Source organism: Vigna umbellata, chromosome 7 (genome assembly GCF_029865625.1).
Source record: "Vigna umbellata cultivar VRB3 chromosome 7, Vumbellata_1.0, whole genome shotgun sequence".
NCBI classification, from domain to species: Eukaryota; Viridiplantae; Streptophyta; class Magnoliopsida; order Fabales; family Fabaceae; genus Vigna; species Vigna umbellata.
The window spans coordinates 31,210,792-31,223,225 of NC_142171.1; the positions used below are offsets into that span (position 1 = coordinate 31,210,792).

General features: G+C 42.2%; 3 protein-coding genes across 3 annotated transcripts; 2 read left to right on the plus strand and 1 right to left on the minus strand.

Annotated features, from left to right (window-relative positions):
- Positions 1-300: 300 nt before the first annotated feature.
- Positions 301-3,973, plus strand: LOC124849199 (C2 calcium/lipid-binding plant phosphoribosyltransferase family protein). The gene has a single exon (XM_047327104.2). The coding sequence runs from the start codon at positions 685-687 to the stop codon at positions 3,736-3,738; it is 3,054 nt and encodes a 1,017-aa protein (XP_047183060.2). The 5' UTR covers positions 301-684; the 3' UTR covers positions 3,739-3,973.
- A 693-nt stretch (positions 3,974-4,666) lies between these two features.
- LOC148195734 (uncharacterized) lies at positions 4,667-6,951 on the plus strand. Its single transcript, XM_088095514.1, has 7 exons — positions 4,667-5,186; positions 5,271-5,396; positions 5,479-6,122; positions 6,196-6,277; positions 6,352-6,441; positions 6,531-6,653; positions 6,732-6,951. Exons 1-7 carry the CDS (start codon positions 4,710-4,712, stop codon positions 6,885-6,887), a joined length of 1,698 nt encoding a protein of 565 aa, XP_087951640.1. The 5' UTR covers positions 4,667-4,709; the 3' UTR covers positions 6,888-6,951.
- Positions 6,952-7,895: 944 nt separating this feature from the next.
- Positions 7,896-9,437, minus strand: LOC148195735 (uncharacterized). Its single transcript, XM_088095563.1, has 4 exons — positions 9,402-9,437; positions 8,610-9,239; positions 8,404-8,526; positions 7,896-8,318 (listed from the first exon to the last, which is right to left on the minus strand). Exons 1-4 carry the CDS (start codon positions 9,435-9,437, stop codon positions 7,896-7,898), a joined length of 1,212 nt encoding a protein of 403 aa, XP_087951689.1.
- Between the last annotated feature and the right edge of the window lie 2,997 nt (positions 9,438-12,434).

The following is a 12,434-nucleotide window of genomic DNA, read 5'->3' on the forward strand; positions in this document are numbered from 1 at the left end:
TCGTTTTTTTTTCTTTATGAATCACTTTTTGTATTATACTCTAATTAGATCAAACTTTGAAATATAAAACTGTTCCAACCACAATATACTACAATTACATCATAATAAAATAAATATGATGTTCACATATAATTGTAATTATCTTTTATAACCACTTATATGTTAACATAGATTTTTTTAATATATTAATATATGGCATGTGTTATTTTTATTGAATTTAAAATACGTAAATAAAATAAAAATAAATAATAAATATATATATATATATATATAGTCAAAATATTATTAAAATATTATAAAATAACTGTTTCAAATTTTCCATATCTTATATATATATATATATATAACTCTGTAAATCCCTGACACGCAAAGGGAAAAGAAAATAGTAATAAAATGTTTGTAGTGACAGACAAAAAGACCCCAAAGGCTTGAAAGGTCTAAAGGTGCTTGCAGATCAAGATAAGAACTTCTTTTAATTTTAATTTCAATTCGTAGACCTTCCTATGCTCCACAAATCCATATTCTAGCCATTCACATCAAAGAATTCCACAAAAAGCTTCAAAGGATTGGTAATCAACAAAAACCCTGAACTTGCCGGAGTAGGGTTTCTATTAGTTAGGCCATCAGATAGACAAACAAACTCTAAGTCATCCAAACGCAACGTTAGGAAACTAACCTCAGAGAATGAGCACTGTTAAAAAACTCATCGTGGAGATTGTGGACGCTCACCACCTTATCCCGAAGGACGGCCACGGCAGCTCCAGTCCCTATGTGGTCGTCGACTTTTACGGCCAGCGGAGGAAGACCAGGACCGCGGTTCGCGACTTGAACCCGGTCTGGAACGAAACGCTGTCGTTCAACGTGGACACGCACTCTCAGTCTCAAATCTTCAGTGACATGCTCGAACTCGACGTTTACCACGACAAGAACTACGGCGCCACACGCCGGAACAACTCCCTCGGCAGAATCCGCCTCAGTTCCTCGCAGTTCGTCAACAAAGGCGAAGAGGCTTTGGTTTACTACGAGTTGGAGAAGAAGCACTTGCTGAGCATGATCCAAGGTGAAATAGGCTTGAAAATCTACTACATCAACGAAGAGGCAGTTCCTCCTACGCCGCAGAAAGAGGAGGCACCGCCAAAGAAGAAAACCGAAACGGAGACTGTGGAGAAAGTGCAAGAACCACCACCAACGGCTGAAGGTGAGAAACCTAAAGAAGAAGAAAAGGCAGAAGCTGAACCTCCTAGAGATCCAACAATGTCGGAAAAGCTAGTGCAACGAGAAACAGAAGCAGAGCACATACCTGAACAGTCAGAAAGTGGAGACCAGGTGGTTCCGTTACCAGCCGGCGTGAATTTGGACGTTAAGGCAGCGTCTGTGTCGAGGTCCAATTCGGAAATAAGGTTTGGTGGAACCAACGGTCCTCCTCCTCCGGCGATGAGGAGGTCTGCATCAGCTGGGAGTTTCGCAGCGTCAGAGTCGTCGAGTGAGAGCAGCTTGTTGATGGAAAAATCCTCGTTTGATCTGGTCGAGAAGATGCACTACCTCTTCGTGCAAGTGGTGAAAGCGCGGTACCTTCCCACCAACGGTAACCCTGTCGCGAAGATCGTGGTTTCCGGGCAGCAACACGTGACTTCCAGGCCCGCTCGCAAGACCACAGTCTTTGAATGGAACCAGACGTTCGCCTTCGCACGCAACGCACCTGATTCCACCTCTTCGGTGCTGGAAGTCTCTGTGTGGGACCCACCGGCGACTCAATCCTTACTTGGAGGAGTGTGTTTCGACGTGAACGAGATTCCAGTGCGGGACCCACCAGACAGCCCTCTGGCACCTCAGTGGTATAGGCTGGAAGGCGGTGGCGCCCTCCATGGCGACCTTATGATTGCCACGTGGATGGGAACCCAGGCTGACGAGTCATTCCCCGACGCGTGGAAGAGCGACACCTTCGCAAATGTGAACTCCAGAGCCAAAGTTTATCAGTCGCCCAAACTGTGGTACCTCCGCGCAACTCTTCTCGAGGCTCAAGACCTTCTTTCGCTGCCCTTCAACTCTTCCAAGGAAGCATGTTTTCAAGTGAAAGCCAAACTCGGATTCCAGGTGCTGAAATCCAAAACCGTGCTCACTCGAAACGACAACGTTTCATGGAACGGCGAGGATTTCATATTCGTTGTGGCAGAGCCAGTAAGCGACCACCTCGTTTTCACTCTGGAAAACCGCCAACCAGACGGGCCAGTAACAATGGGGGTGCTCAGAATACCTTTGCACGCCATAGAGAGGAGGGTGGATGACAGGATGGTCCATTCCCGGTGGTTCACGTTCGACAACCCCAACGAGAAGGAGCAGAACAAGCCTAGGGTGCACCTGCGCTTGTGCTTCGACGGAGGGTATCACGTGATGGACGAGGCAGCGCACGTGTGCAGCGACTACCGCCCCACGGCAAGGCAGCTCTGGAAGCCTCCGGTTGGTACGTGCGAGCTCGGCATCATCGGTTGCAAGAACTTGTTACCCATGAAGACGACGGTAAAGGGTAAAACCACAACCAACGCGTACTGCGTGGCCAAGTACGGCAACAAATGGGTTCGTACGCGAACCGTTTCGGAAAGCACAGAACCCAAGTGGAACGAACAGTACACGTGGAAGGTTTACGATCCTTCATCTGTTTTAACCATCGGAGTATTCAATAGCTGGACAATGCCATTGATAATTGATAACGACAATGATAAGATCAGTGATCAAAACCCTGGCGAACCTGATTTCCGCATTGGAAAAGTACGAGTTCGTATTTCTACGCTGCAAACTGGGAAAGTGTATAGAAATTCTTACCCGTTGCTGGTGCTAACTCCCAACGCGGGTTTGAAAAAAATGGGTGAAATCCAGATAGCGATCAGATTCGTTCTAACCACTCAACGCTTGGATCTCCTCCATCTTTACATGCAGCCGATGCTACCGTTGATGCACCATATAAAACCGTTGGGGGTAGTGCAGCAGGAGGCGCTGCGGAGCACAGCAGTGAGGATGGTGGCGGGACACTTGGAAAGGGCGGAGCCTCCTCTGAGGAAGGAAGTGGTGTTTTACATGCTGGACGAGGATTCGCACAACTTCAGCATGAGGAAAGTGCGCGCGAACTGGTACAGGATAATAAACGTGGTGGCGGGGGTGATCGACATCGTGCGGTGGGTAGAGGACACGAGAGGATGGAGGAATCCAACGGCCACGGTTTTGGTGCACGCGCTGCTGGTGATGCTGGTGTGGTTCCCTGACCTCATTATTCCGAGCTTCTGTTTTTACGTGTTTGTGGTGGGCGCGTGGAACTACAGGTTCCGGGCGCGTGACCCGCTTCCGCATTTTGACCCAAAGATTTCGCTGGCGGAGGTGGTGGAGAGAGAGGAGCTGGACGAAGAGTTCGACGCGGCGCCGAGTGGGAGGGCGAGTGAGGTGGTGCGCGTGAGGTATGAGAGGCTGCGGACGCTGGGAGCGCGCGTGCAGACGGTTCTGGGGGATCTGGCAACGCAGGGGGAGCGGTTGCAGGCGGTGGTGACGTGGCGCGACCCACGTGCGACGGGGATGTTTGTTTTCATGTGCTTGGTGGTGGCAATGGTGCTTTATTTGGTGCCGTCGAAGATGGTTGCCATGGCTTGCGGGTTTTACTATCTCCGACACCCTGTCTTCCGTGACCGCCTTCCCTCGCCAGCGGTTAACTTCTTCAAAAGACTGCCCTCTTTGTCGGATCGGATTATGTAGATTGATTTGTTACTGTGGAAGTCATGTAATGGTATGGACATTAGCTGAAGTTCAAATTATTCCTTCACATACTTAAGTAGATATCAAATATGGATTATTTAGTATTAATTATTTAACTAAAGACCCTAAATTACGACTGTTTGGACTTGATGAAAGATACCCTGGCTTTCACGTTTACAGTGTGTTTTCAAAGTCTCCATGATAAATGAAATTTAGTTTTCTTGTCTTTCTTTTATGGAAAATGTTATTCCAACAACTCTTTTTTAACACAGTTTTGACAACGTGCACGTGGCAGCTTGCCATTCGCTCAGTAATTTGAAAATGGAACAGAGAAGGGGTTACGGTCATAGGGGTATTTTGGGCTTTCCAAATTAAATTTTGACAAAATTTGGGTTTCGCGGTTTAGGGTGCCACAGACGTTCGTTCAGGGTTTCGTTCTTCTCGTTCGTTCAAGCCTTCTTCTTCAAAACGTGCGTTGAAGCTTCTTGTTCTTCTCGTTCTTCTCGTTCGTTCTCTTGCCGTGTTCGAAGCTTCCATCCTCGGTTTCGTTCTCTCCTCCTTCTTCAAAAGGTGCGTTGAAACCCTTACATTTTGGTGTAAGTAAAAATGGGCGAGCCCTGACATTGTGTTTTACTCTGCGTTTTTGGTTTTCATTAAGTTGAATGATATAACTGAGTGTGGAATGTTGTCTTGTTAGGGCCGTTGCAATGGAAGGGAAAAAAGCAAGTGTAAGAAAAAAATTAAATTTTTTGTTTAGATATTATTTAATTATCTTACGGATTGTAGTTAGTAATAAATTTTTATGATTTTTTTTGTAGTGGCGACTTCTTATTTCGATGGATTCATCGATCATAATTGAAATGAATCGTTTACTCCGACAGTGTCATGTGGATCGGATTAGGATGACACCATTTATGTGGTGTGTGAATATTAATAACCCTGTGGAGGTGAATTTAAAATTATTGAAGGTTATGGTTAGGAGGTGGGTTGGAAATGATAACAGTTTTAGAGTTAGTCAAAAGTTGGTGCCCTTTAGAGTTGTTGATGTGTTGATGAGCTTAGGTTTAGAAATAGGTGGTTTAGAGATTCCCTTTGATGAAGTAGTTGGTGGATTGGTTGGTGAAATGTTCCAATCAAAAACCATCAGTTTGAAGGACTTGACAGACATGTTTAATGTCATTGTTCATGATAAAAACATTGAAGTCGATGTAGTGTGTAGGTTATATATATTAGTTTGTTTGGTTGTTTTCTATTTCCCTAGGAAATCAAGGCATGTTTGTAACATGCCTTTTGGAGTGTTAGATGACTTAGACCGTTTGTGTCTATATGATTGGTGCACCGGTGTACATAAACACATTGTAGAGAATTTAAATAAATGTAAGAAGAAAATTATGGGAGCAGGTATCCCCCAGTCAGTCACTCTCAGTGGCAATGTGGCAGTCTTGCAGGTAATATGATATGTAGTTCACTATTTTGATGTAGTGCAGAACATTGTGAATTATGTTTGATGAAATAATTTTATGATATTTTAGGCTTGGGCGGTTGAGAGACTCTCTTTGCATGGTCATCCTTCGCACCGGTTTTTCCCGCGCATAATGAGATGGTTCCCGTTTAAATCAAGGACCGAAAAAATTGAAAATATTTTTATGACCGGAGATGTAAGTGTTTTGTTTTTCGTTATTTTGTATGTTAAAATGGATTGTGTATTTTGTCTGAATTTGTTGTGTGCTATTGGTGCAGTTAAATATGGAGTGGTATATACGAAATGAAGATCGTCATAGGCCGGAAATCAGTGCAGCTTTCAACTTGGATGATGAAGGATCCTTGGGTGAAGGATCCAAGGTTGACAAAGACGATGATGAAGAAGAAAGCTCTGATGACGGGGCATGGGAAGCAGGTGCGGAGGAGAGATTGAGGAAAAATAACGAACATATCAGAGCATTGAATGCCAAGATTGGAGTTTTGACTAGGGAGCTATTTGAAATTTATCAAACTCCAATCTTTCACGAAGAAGATGCATGTGCCACTGATGAAGAGGTTGGGGGTGGAGTTGGAGGTGAGGATAATGCTGAAGTTGGGGGAGAAGAAGAAGGTGATGGACATGGAGTTGGAGGTGAGGAGAATGCTGAAGTTGGGGGAGAAGAAGAAGGTTATGGAAATGAAGTTGATGACCCCCTAGGTGCACATGCTGAAGTAAGAGGGGATGATGAAACTGTTGGTAACATTAATTTTATTGAAATAGAAGATGATGCTGATGAAGGAGAACCAGAGGTGGTGCCATTGGCTATACCCCCATTGCGGAGTTTTGTTGGTGATCCAAGCACTAGTGTTGATGCAAACCAATTGTATACAGCAGTCAGCATCAGAGAGATGAACGTACACAGGTATGTGGTATGAATTGTAGTTGTGGTTGAGGAATATGTATTGTTTGTGATTGAGTAATATTTGTATGTTTAGGGTTGTAAGCGAGATAATTGGCCAAAGCTTGAGCACGACTTCAATTTACACTTTGGCCCCACTGAAATACGTTGATAACATGGTTAGTATTGTCACATTTGGTTGTGTTTCATGTTATAGTTTATTTTAGTAATGTGAAATTTTTTTTTTGTGTAGGTGGTGTTATTTGCTTGTACGGTCTTTATGTACTTTGAGAAAAGGTTGTCCGGTGTTGTTAAGAGGTTTCATTTTAGTCCGTTATACTCGGTAAATAAAATTTGATATTGTGTCATATTTATGATTGAAGAAAGTATTTTTGATCGAATTTTTATTGATGATTTTGAAATTGTCCACAGCACCATATTCTTACAGATTATAGGAAACGTCCACAGAATCGCCATGTATTCACGCTTCATAACTATAACACTTATTTTCGTTCCGATCATTTTGGACTTGAAGAATTACCCACGGCGGACTTTGTGAGTAACCTTGAATTTCCAAATCTTGTCGACTTTTGGTTATAAATGTGTTACTGAAATTGTTTATATTTTTTGTAGTTGTTTCTGCCATTTGTCCACGATGATCACTGGTGGTGTTATTCAGTGAAGTTGAGGTCAATGGAGATTTTTGTGATCGATTCATTGGGGAAGGGGATCAGAGACCGCAAAAGGATAGACACAGCCGTTGTAAGATTCGACATCTTTCATTGTTGATTACCGTGTGATTATGACATAACCCTGCATTGTTTAAGTATTTATTGTTTTTGTTAACTGGTAGGCTGAAAATATGGCACGGTTTTTTTTGCATCCTGATGAATATACCGGAAGGTAGTATTGCTCCTTTGACAGTTAAACAAGCAAATATCCCATCACATCACATCACCATCCACCCTCTCCCACCACTGGAACACCTGCACAGGCCTCAGACACTTGCAGAAGTGCCTAAAAGTCACTTTTTCTTCCAATGGTGACCTGTGTTCATCTGACTGAGTACCTGTGTTGGACTTTCTGTACATATTCCCAATTTCTCTCGGGTAATCGTTTACAGGGGTCCTGTAAACGATTACCAGCCCCTTTTTTCAGCAGTCTCACTCATTCCTTGCACAGGTTGCTCCCCCAACTCATGGGGGGTCTCCCCACCCTCCTTGGCCTCACATCACATCACCATCCACCCTCTCCCACCATTGGAACACATGCACAGGCCTCAGACACTTGCAGAAGTGCCTAAAAGTCACTTTTTCTTCCAATGGTGACCTGTGTTCATCTGACTGAGTACCTGTGTTGGACTTTCTGTACAAATTCCCAATTTCTTTCGGGTAATCGTTTACAGGGGTGCTGTAAACGATTACCAGAACCCTTTTTCAACACTCTCACTCATTCCTTGCACAGGTTGCTCCACCAACTCATGGGGGGTCTCCCCAGCCTCCTTCGACTCACATCACATCACATGTTACTCAAAATGACCACTCAAACACCATGTTACAAACAAGCCTGCAACTTAGAAGACAAAAAAAATTACGACATTCTGAAATCGACAAACCCACAACTCATAATAACAATGGTATTGAATAGATAAAATATGAGACCAATTCAAACCAAAACTCAAATTTTATTTCATTGAACCAAATCCGATACATTGAACATTGTTTTCTTAATCTATTTACAATGATTACAATTTTCATTACTTTCCAAATAACATTTTCAATCAACTAAATACGCAGATCAATCATTTTTTATTCTAAGCGCTACGGTCCCGGTGTATGGAGTCCTAAGTGCTCTTCCCTTGTAACGCCTTCGTGATCCAACCCTAACATACGTCTTCAAAGGTTGTTTATTTCCGTCAATGTCAGTAGGGGATACAAAACCAGTGTTCACAGATGGTTCTGTACGAGGCACACTTTGTCCAACGTCATCTTTATTTTGCATTCTTGCCTTCTCTTCAGCCAATTGTGCCTCCAAAGTTGCAACCCTCCTTTTAAGTTCTTCAATTAGAAATTCTTGTTCCTCTAAGGCACGCATAAAAGTTTCTCTGCGAGCTCTTTTTTGTTTCTTCTTTCCTCTTGGTTTAGCATCCTTTCTTTTAGGTGTTGGTCTGTATTCCTCCTTATCCTTCGTTGAAGGACCACCATAAACATCGTCAACAACCTGAAATTTAACAACACATTACACATTACACAACTTTGGTCAATATATGAAAACATAACAAAACTTTCGATAACAAACAACTTACCAAACCTGTCTCCATACACCGTTTAACGAACTTGTCTCCAACACTTATATTCATCCAATGCAATATTCGTGGAAATTTATCAATAGGACCTTTTGGTGGAACAAACAGCTCAAAAAACCATACCTACGACAAATAAATCATCTTAACTTGTAACAGACTTAATTCAAATAACATTTTAAGTAAGTACATCAAATACTATTAATTACCTGCAGCATGTACACACAACCGTTGACGTAAACGTTTGAAATACCTTTTCCTTTCTTCAAGCCTTGAGAAGCTTTGCACAAACTATGTAACAGAAAACGATAAACTAGAGTACCCCAACAATAACTACCCAAAGCACTTAAGTTGTCAACAACATTAAACATTACGGGAAACACTTTCCCGCTACGTTTTGGAAATAAAATCTCACTTATCCCTACCAGGAGGTAAAGGCTACAAAAATGAGAACAAGGAATCTTCTTCTTTTGTTTTCGCATTAGAATTTTGTATATTGAATTCAATTCCTTTGTTCCTTTGCCTATGTATTTCACACATTCACTATTGCCCAGCTCTTCCTTTAAGTTAATGTTTGCACCATCTGTACTCAGTCCCAACCCTAAATAAATATCATTTTCATTTATATTCAATACTTTATTCCCAACTATAAAACCACTACTACAGTCGTCCCACTTACCCAATAACTCACTCACTATATTTCTACCTACTTTAACATTGACATTCACATCTAAAAACCAAGCAAATGGAGTTGTCGCAATCAATGATCGATGCTCCTTTGTTAAGCGTTCGTTCAAAGTACATATATACTTTGTCGAAAAACAGTGACGAACACTCAACTGCATAAACCAAAATCAAATCATCAAAACAACGAAACCCAATAACCCAAGCACCACAACACAACGATACGAACCCCAAACATTAACCCAAATCAAATAACCATGCTACGTGATGCCCAAACCGAATAACCAAGCTACGACATCGAATGGAAAACCACTTACCTTAGTCGTCGGACAATCGTCACCGGAACTTCCCATTACGCACGATAACAGGAGACCAAACTGGCCGGAGACAACAGGATGCAAATGGAACGAAGCGAGACGAAGCGAGACGAAACGCGACCTTCGTCCTCTCAAGAGAACGGACCTTTTGCAATGGAACAGAGAAAGGGAAAGGCAATGGAACAGAGAAAGGGAAAGGCAATGGAACAGAGAAAGGGAAAGGGGTATTTTAGGATTTGCACTCAAAATAAGGGTTACGGTCATAGGTTTTAAAAAAAAAAAAAATTTAAACAAACCAATGAGGTGGCGACACGTGGCGTTGTCAAAACAGTGTTAAAAATCTGTTGTTGGAATATCGCGGTCCTTCTTTTATATATTAGTCTTCGTTTGGTTTGAGTAAGTTGAATTTGAAAATTTCAAATTTAGTTGACAAGTACTTGAACCTCTCCAACGATGCTGAGTTGCTTAAATAAGCAATTATCTGACAAAAGTAAACTTTCCTTGAGAATAAAACATAATATTTATTCAAGTTTTCATCAACAATAATAAATATTATACTGTATCATAATCAAATTTAAATTTTAAAATGCAAAATTTTTAAAGGTTTTTTATTAAAATAAAATTCAATATGAAGCATTTAAAAGTAATATGATATGATACACCAGAGAAAGCATACAATAAAGACTACAAATCAATCTTGTTATGTATTGGTAAATAAAAGTTTTATGATAAGTGATGTTACTAGGTACAAGTGTGAATGGTTTAATTAATAAATAACATATAGGATAAAATTTTAAAAGCAAAATTGATTCGGAAGGAAATTCAAATAACCACAAAAATTTCATATCTTTATAATTTTTTTAAAAGATTAAGAAGGATAATAACGGTTTCGAGTATGGGATTGAGGTCCCTTACTCAAAGCACTCTAAATTGTCCTATGGTATCCTTAGTGGTACTTCATCACTCAAGTTACGTTGTTCGCTCTCTCTCTCTTTCTTGTTGAAATCGTGTGGGTGAGTACCTATCAAAGGCACATCAACGCTCAAGTCAATAATATAATTGATCGGCTAGCATAACAAGTGATGCATATAATGTGCATAATGATCCTAAAGTCATATTTGGGACCTTTATTTATACTAGTTGTGATGGACCTTTACCTTTTGTTAACCTAATGACGACTCAATCACAATTTAATCTGCATTAGGGACTTAATGCGTCATTATCACTGATAATCAGACTATATTGTTAAGTCATATTGTGCACGACATAGGTGAATGACTTAGGTGGACGACTTGGGAGGACGACTTGGGAGGATGCCTGGATGGACGACCTGGGTGAATGGCCTAAGTCGACGACCTGGGAGGATGACTTGGGAGGACAGCCTGGGAAGACGGCCTAGGTGGACGACTTGGGAGGACAACAACTTGGGAGAACGACCTAGATGGACGACCTAGGTAGACGACATGGGAGGATGGTCTAGGAGGATGGCCTGGGTGGACCCTTGTGAGGGCGACTTGGGAGGACGACCTGGGTTGACGACCTGGGTGCATGGCTTAGGATGATGACCTGGAAGGACGGCCTGGGTGGATGACCTAGGTGAACAGCTTGGAAGGATGACCTGGGTGGACGGCCTGGTTGGTGCTTGGTCCCAAGGTAGACCGTACGGTACACACCGGTGTGGCAAACCGTATGGTACACAAGCCTCTCCAGCCCGAGCATCATGTTATTCTACGAAGGGGTTTTTCACATGTTATTCCTAATAAGGACGAGTTCTCTGGTTGGATTTTGTCTTTGTGTCCTCTTTGTTTGTTGATTAAGATGAGTGGTTGGAAGACTAAAACGGGTCGTGCCTTTGACGATTGAGCCGGATAGCTTAAGTGACATGTCGTGGAGATCTACCATCAAATTTTGGTGAGGCCAATCGTGACTCCTATGGTGAAGATCCACGATCACTGACCTTCGGTAAGGTTGGCCAGGATTCCTTTGGTGAAGACCCACGGTCTCCGACCTTCGGTGAGGCTTGTTGGGATTCCTTTGGTGACAATCCATGGTCACCGACCTTCTATGAGTTTGGCTGGGATTCCTTTGAGGCTTTGGGTGGTCGAGCAGTTGAAGCCAAGGTATGGTCGAACACTTGAGGCCAAGTTTGGCCAACTACTTGTGAGGCCACGGGGGCCGAACGATTGAGGCCAAGTTTGGTTGAGTACTTATAAGGCCATGATCGCCCGAGCAGTTGAGGCCAAGGTATGGTCGCACAGTTGTGACCTAACAGTTGAGGTCGAACACTTGAGGCCAAGCTTTGTCGAGTACCTGTGAGGCCATTAGTGGTTGAGCAGTTGAAGCCAAGGTATGGCTGAACAGTTGAGACAAATTGGTCGAGTACTTGTGAGGCCATGGGTGGACGAGCAGTTGAGGCCATAGGTGGACGAGTAGTTGAGGCCAAGGTATGGCCGAACGGTTAAGGCAAAGTTTGGCCGAGTACCTTTTAGGCCATGGTTGGCAGAGTAGTTTAGGTCATGGTATGGTCGAACGGTTAAGGTCGAACACTTGAGGCCAAGTTCGGCCGAGTGGTCTGAGCAAGTTCATACTAAACATAAATACTGAACATAAATATTGGTAAATGAAAGTTTTATGATAAGTGATGCTATTGGGTACAAGTGTGAATGATTTAATTAATAAATAACATATAGGATAAAATTTTGAAAGCAAGATTATGAAGGAAATTCAAATAACCACAAAAATTTCATATCTTCATAATTTTTTTTAAAAAATGGGAAGGATAATATTAACTGTTTTGAATATGGGATTGAGGTCTCTTACTCAAAGCACTTCAAGTTGTTTTGAAAACCGAATGAGTTTCTCAGAGATCATTTATCATTCAAGTTACATTGTTCGCTCTCCTCCTTCTTGCAGAAGTCGTGTGGGTGGGGGTACCTGTCAAAAGCACATTGGTGTGCAAGTCAATAAAATAACCGATTGGCTAGCACAATAATTGATGCATATAATGTGCTTAACGATCCTAAAGTCATACCT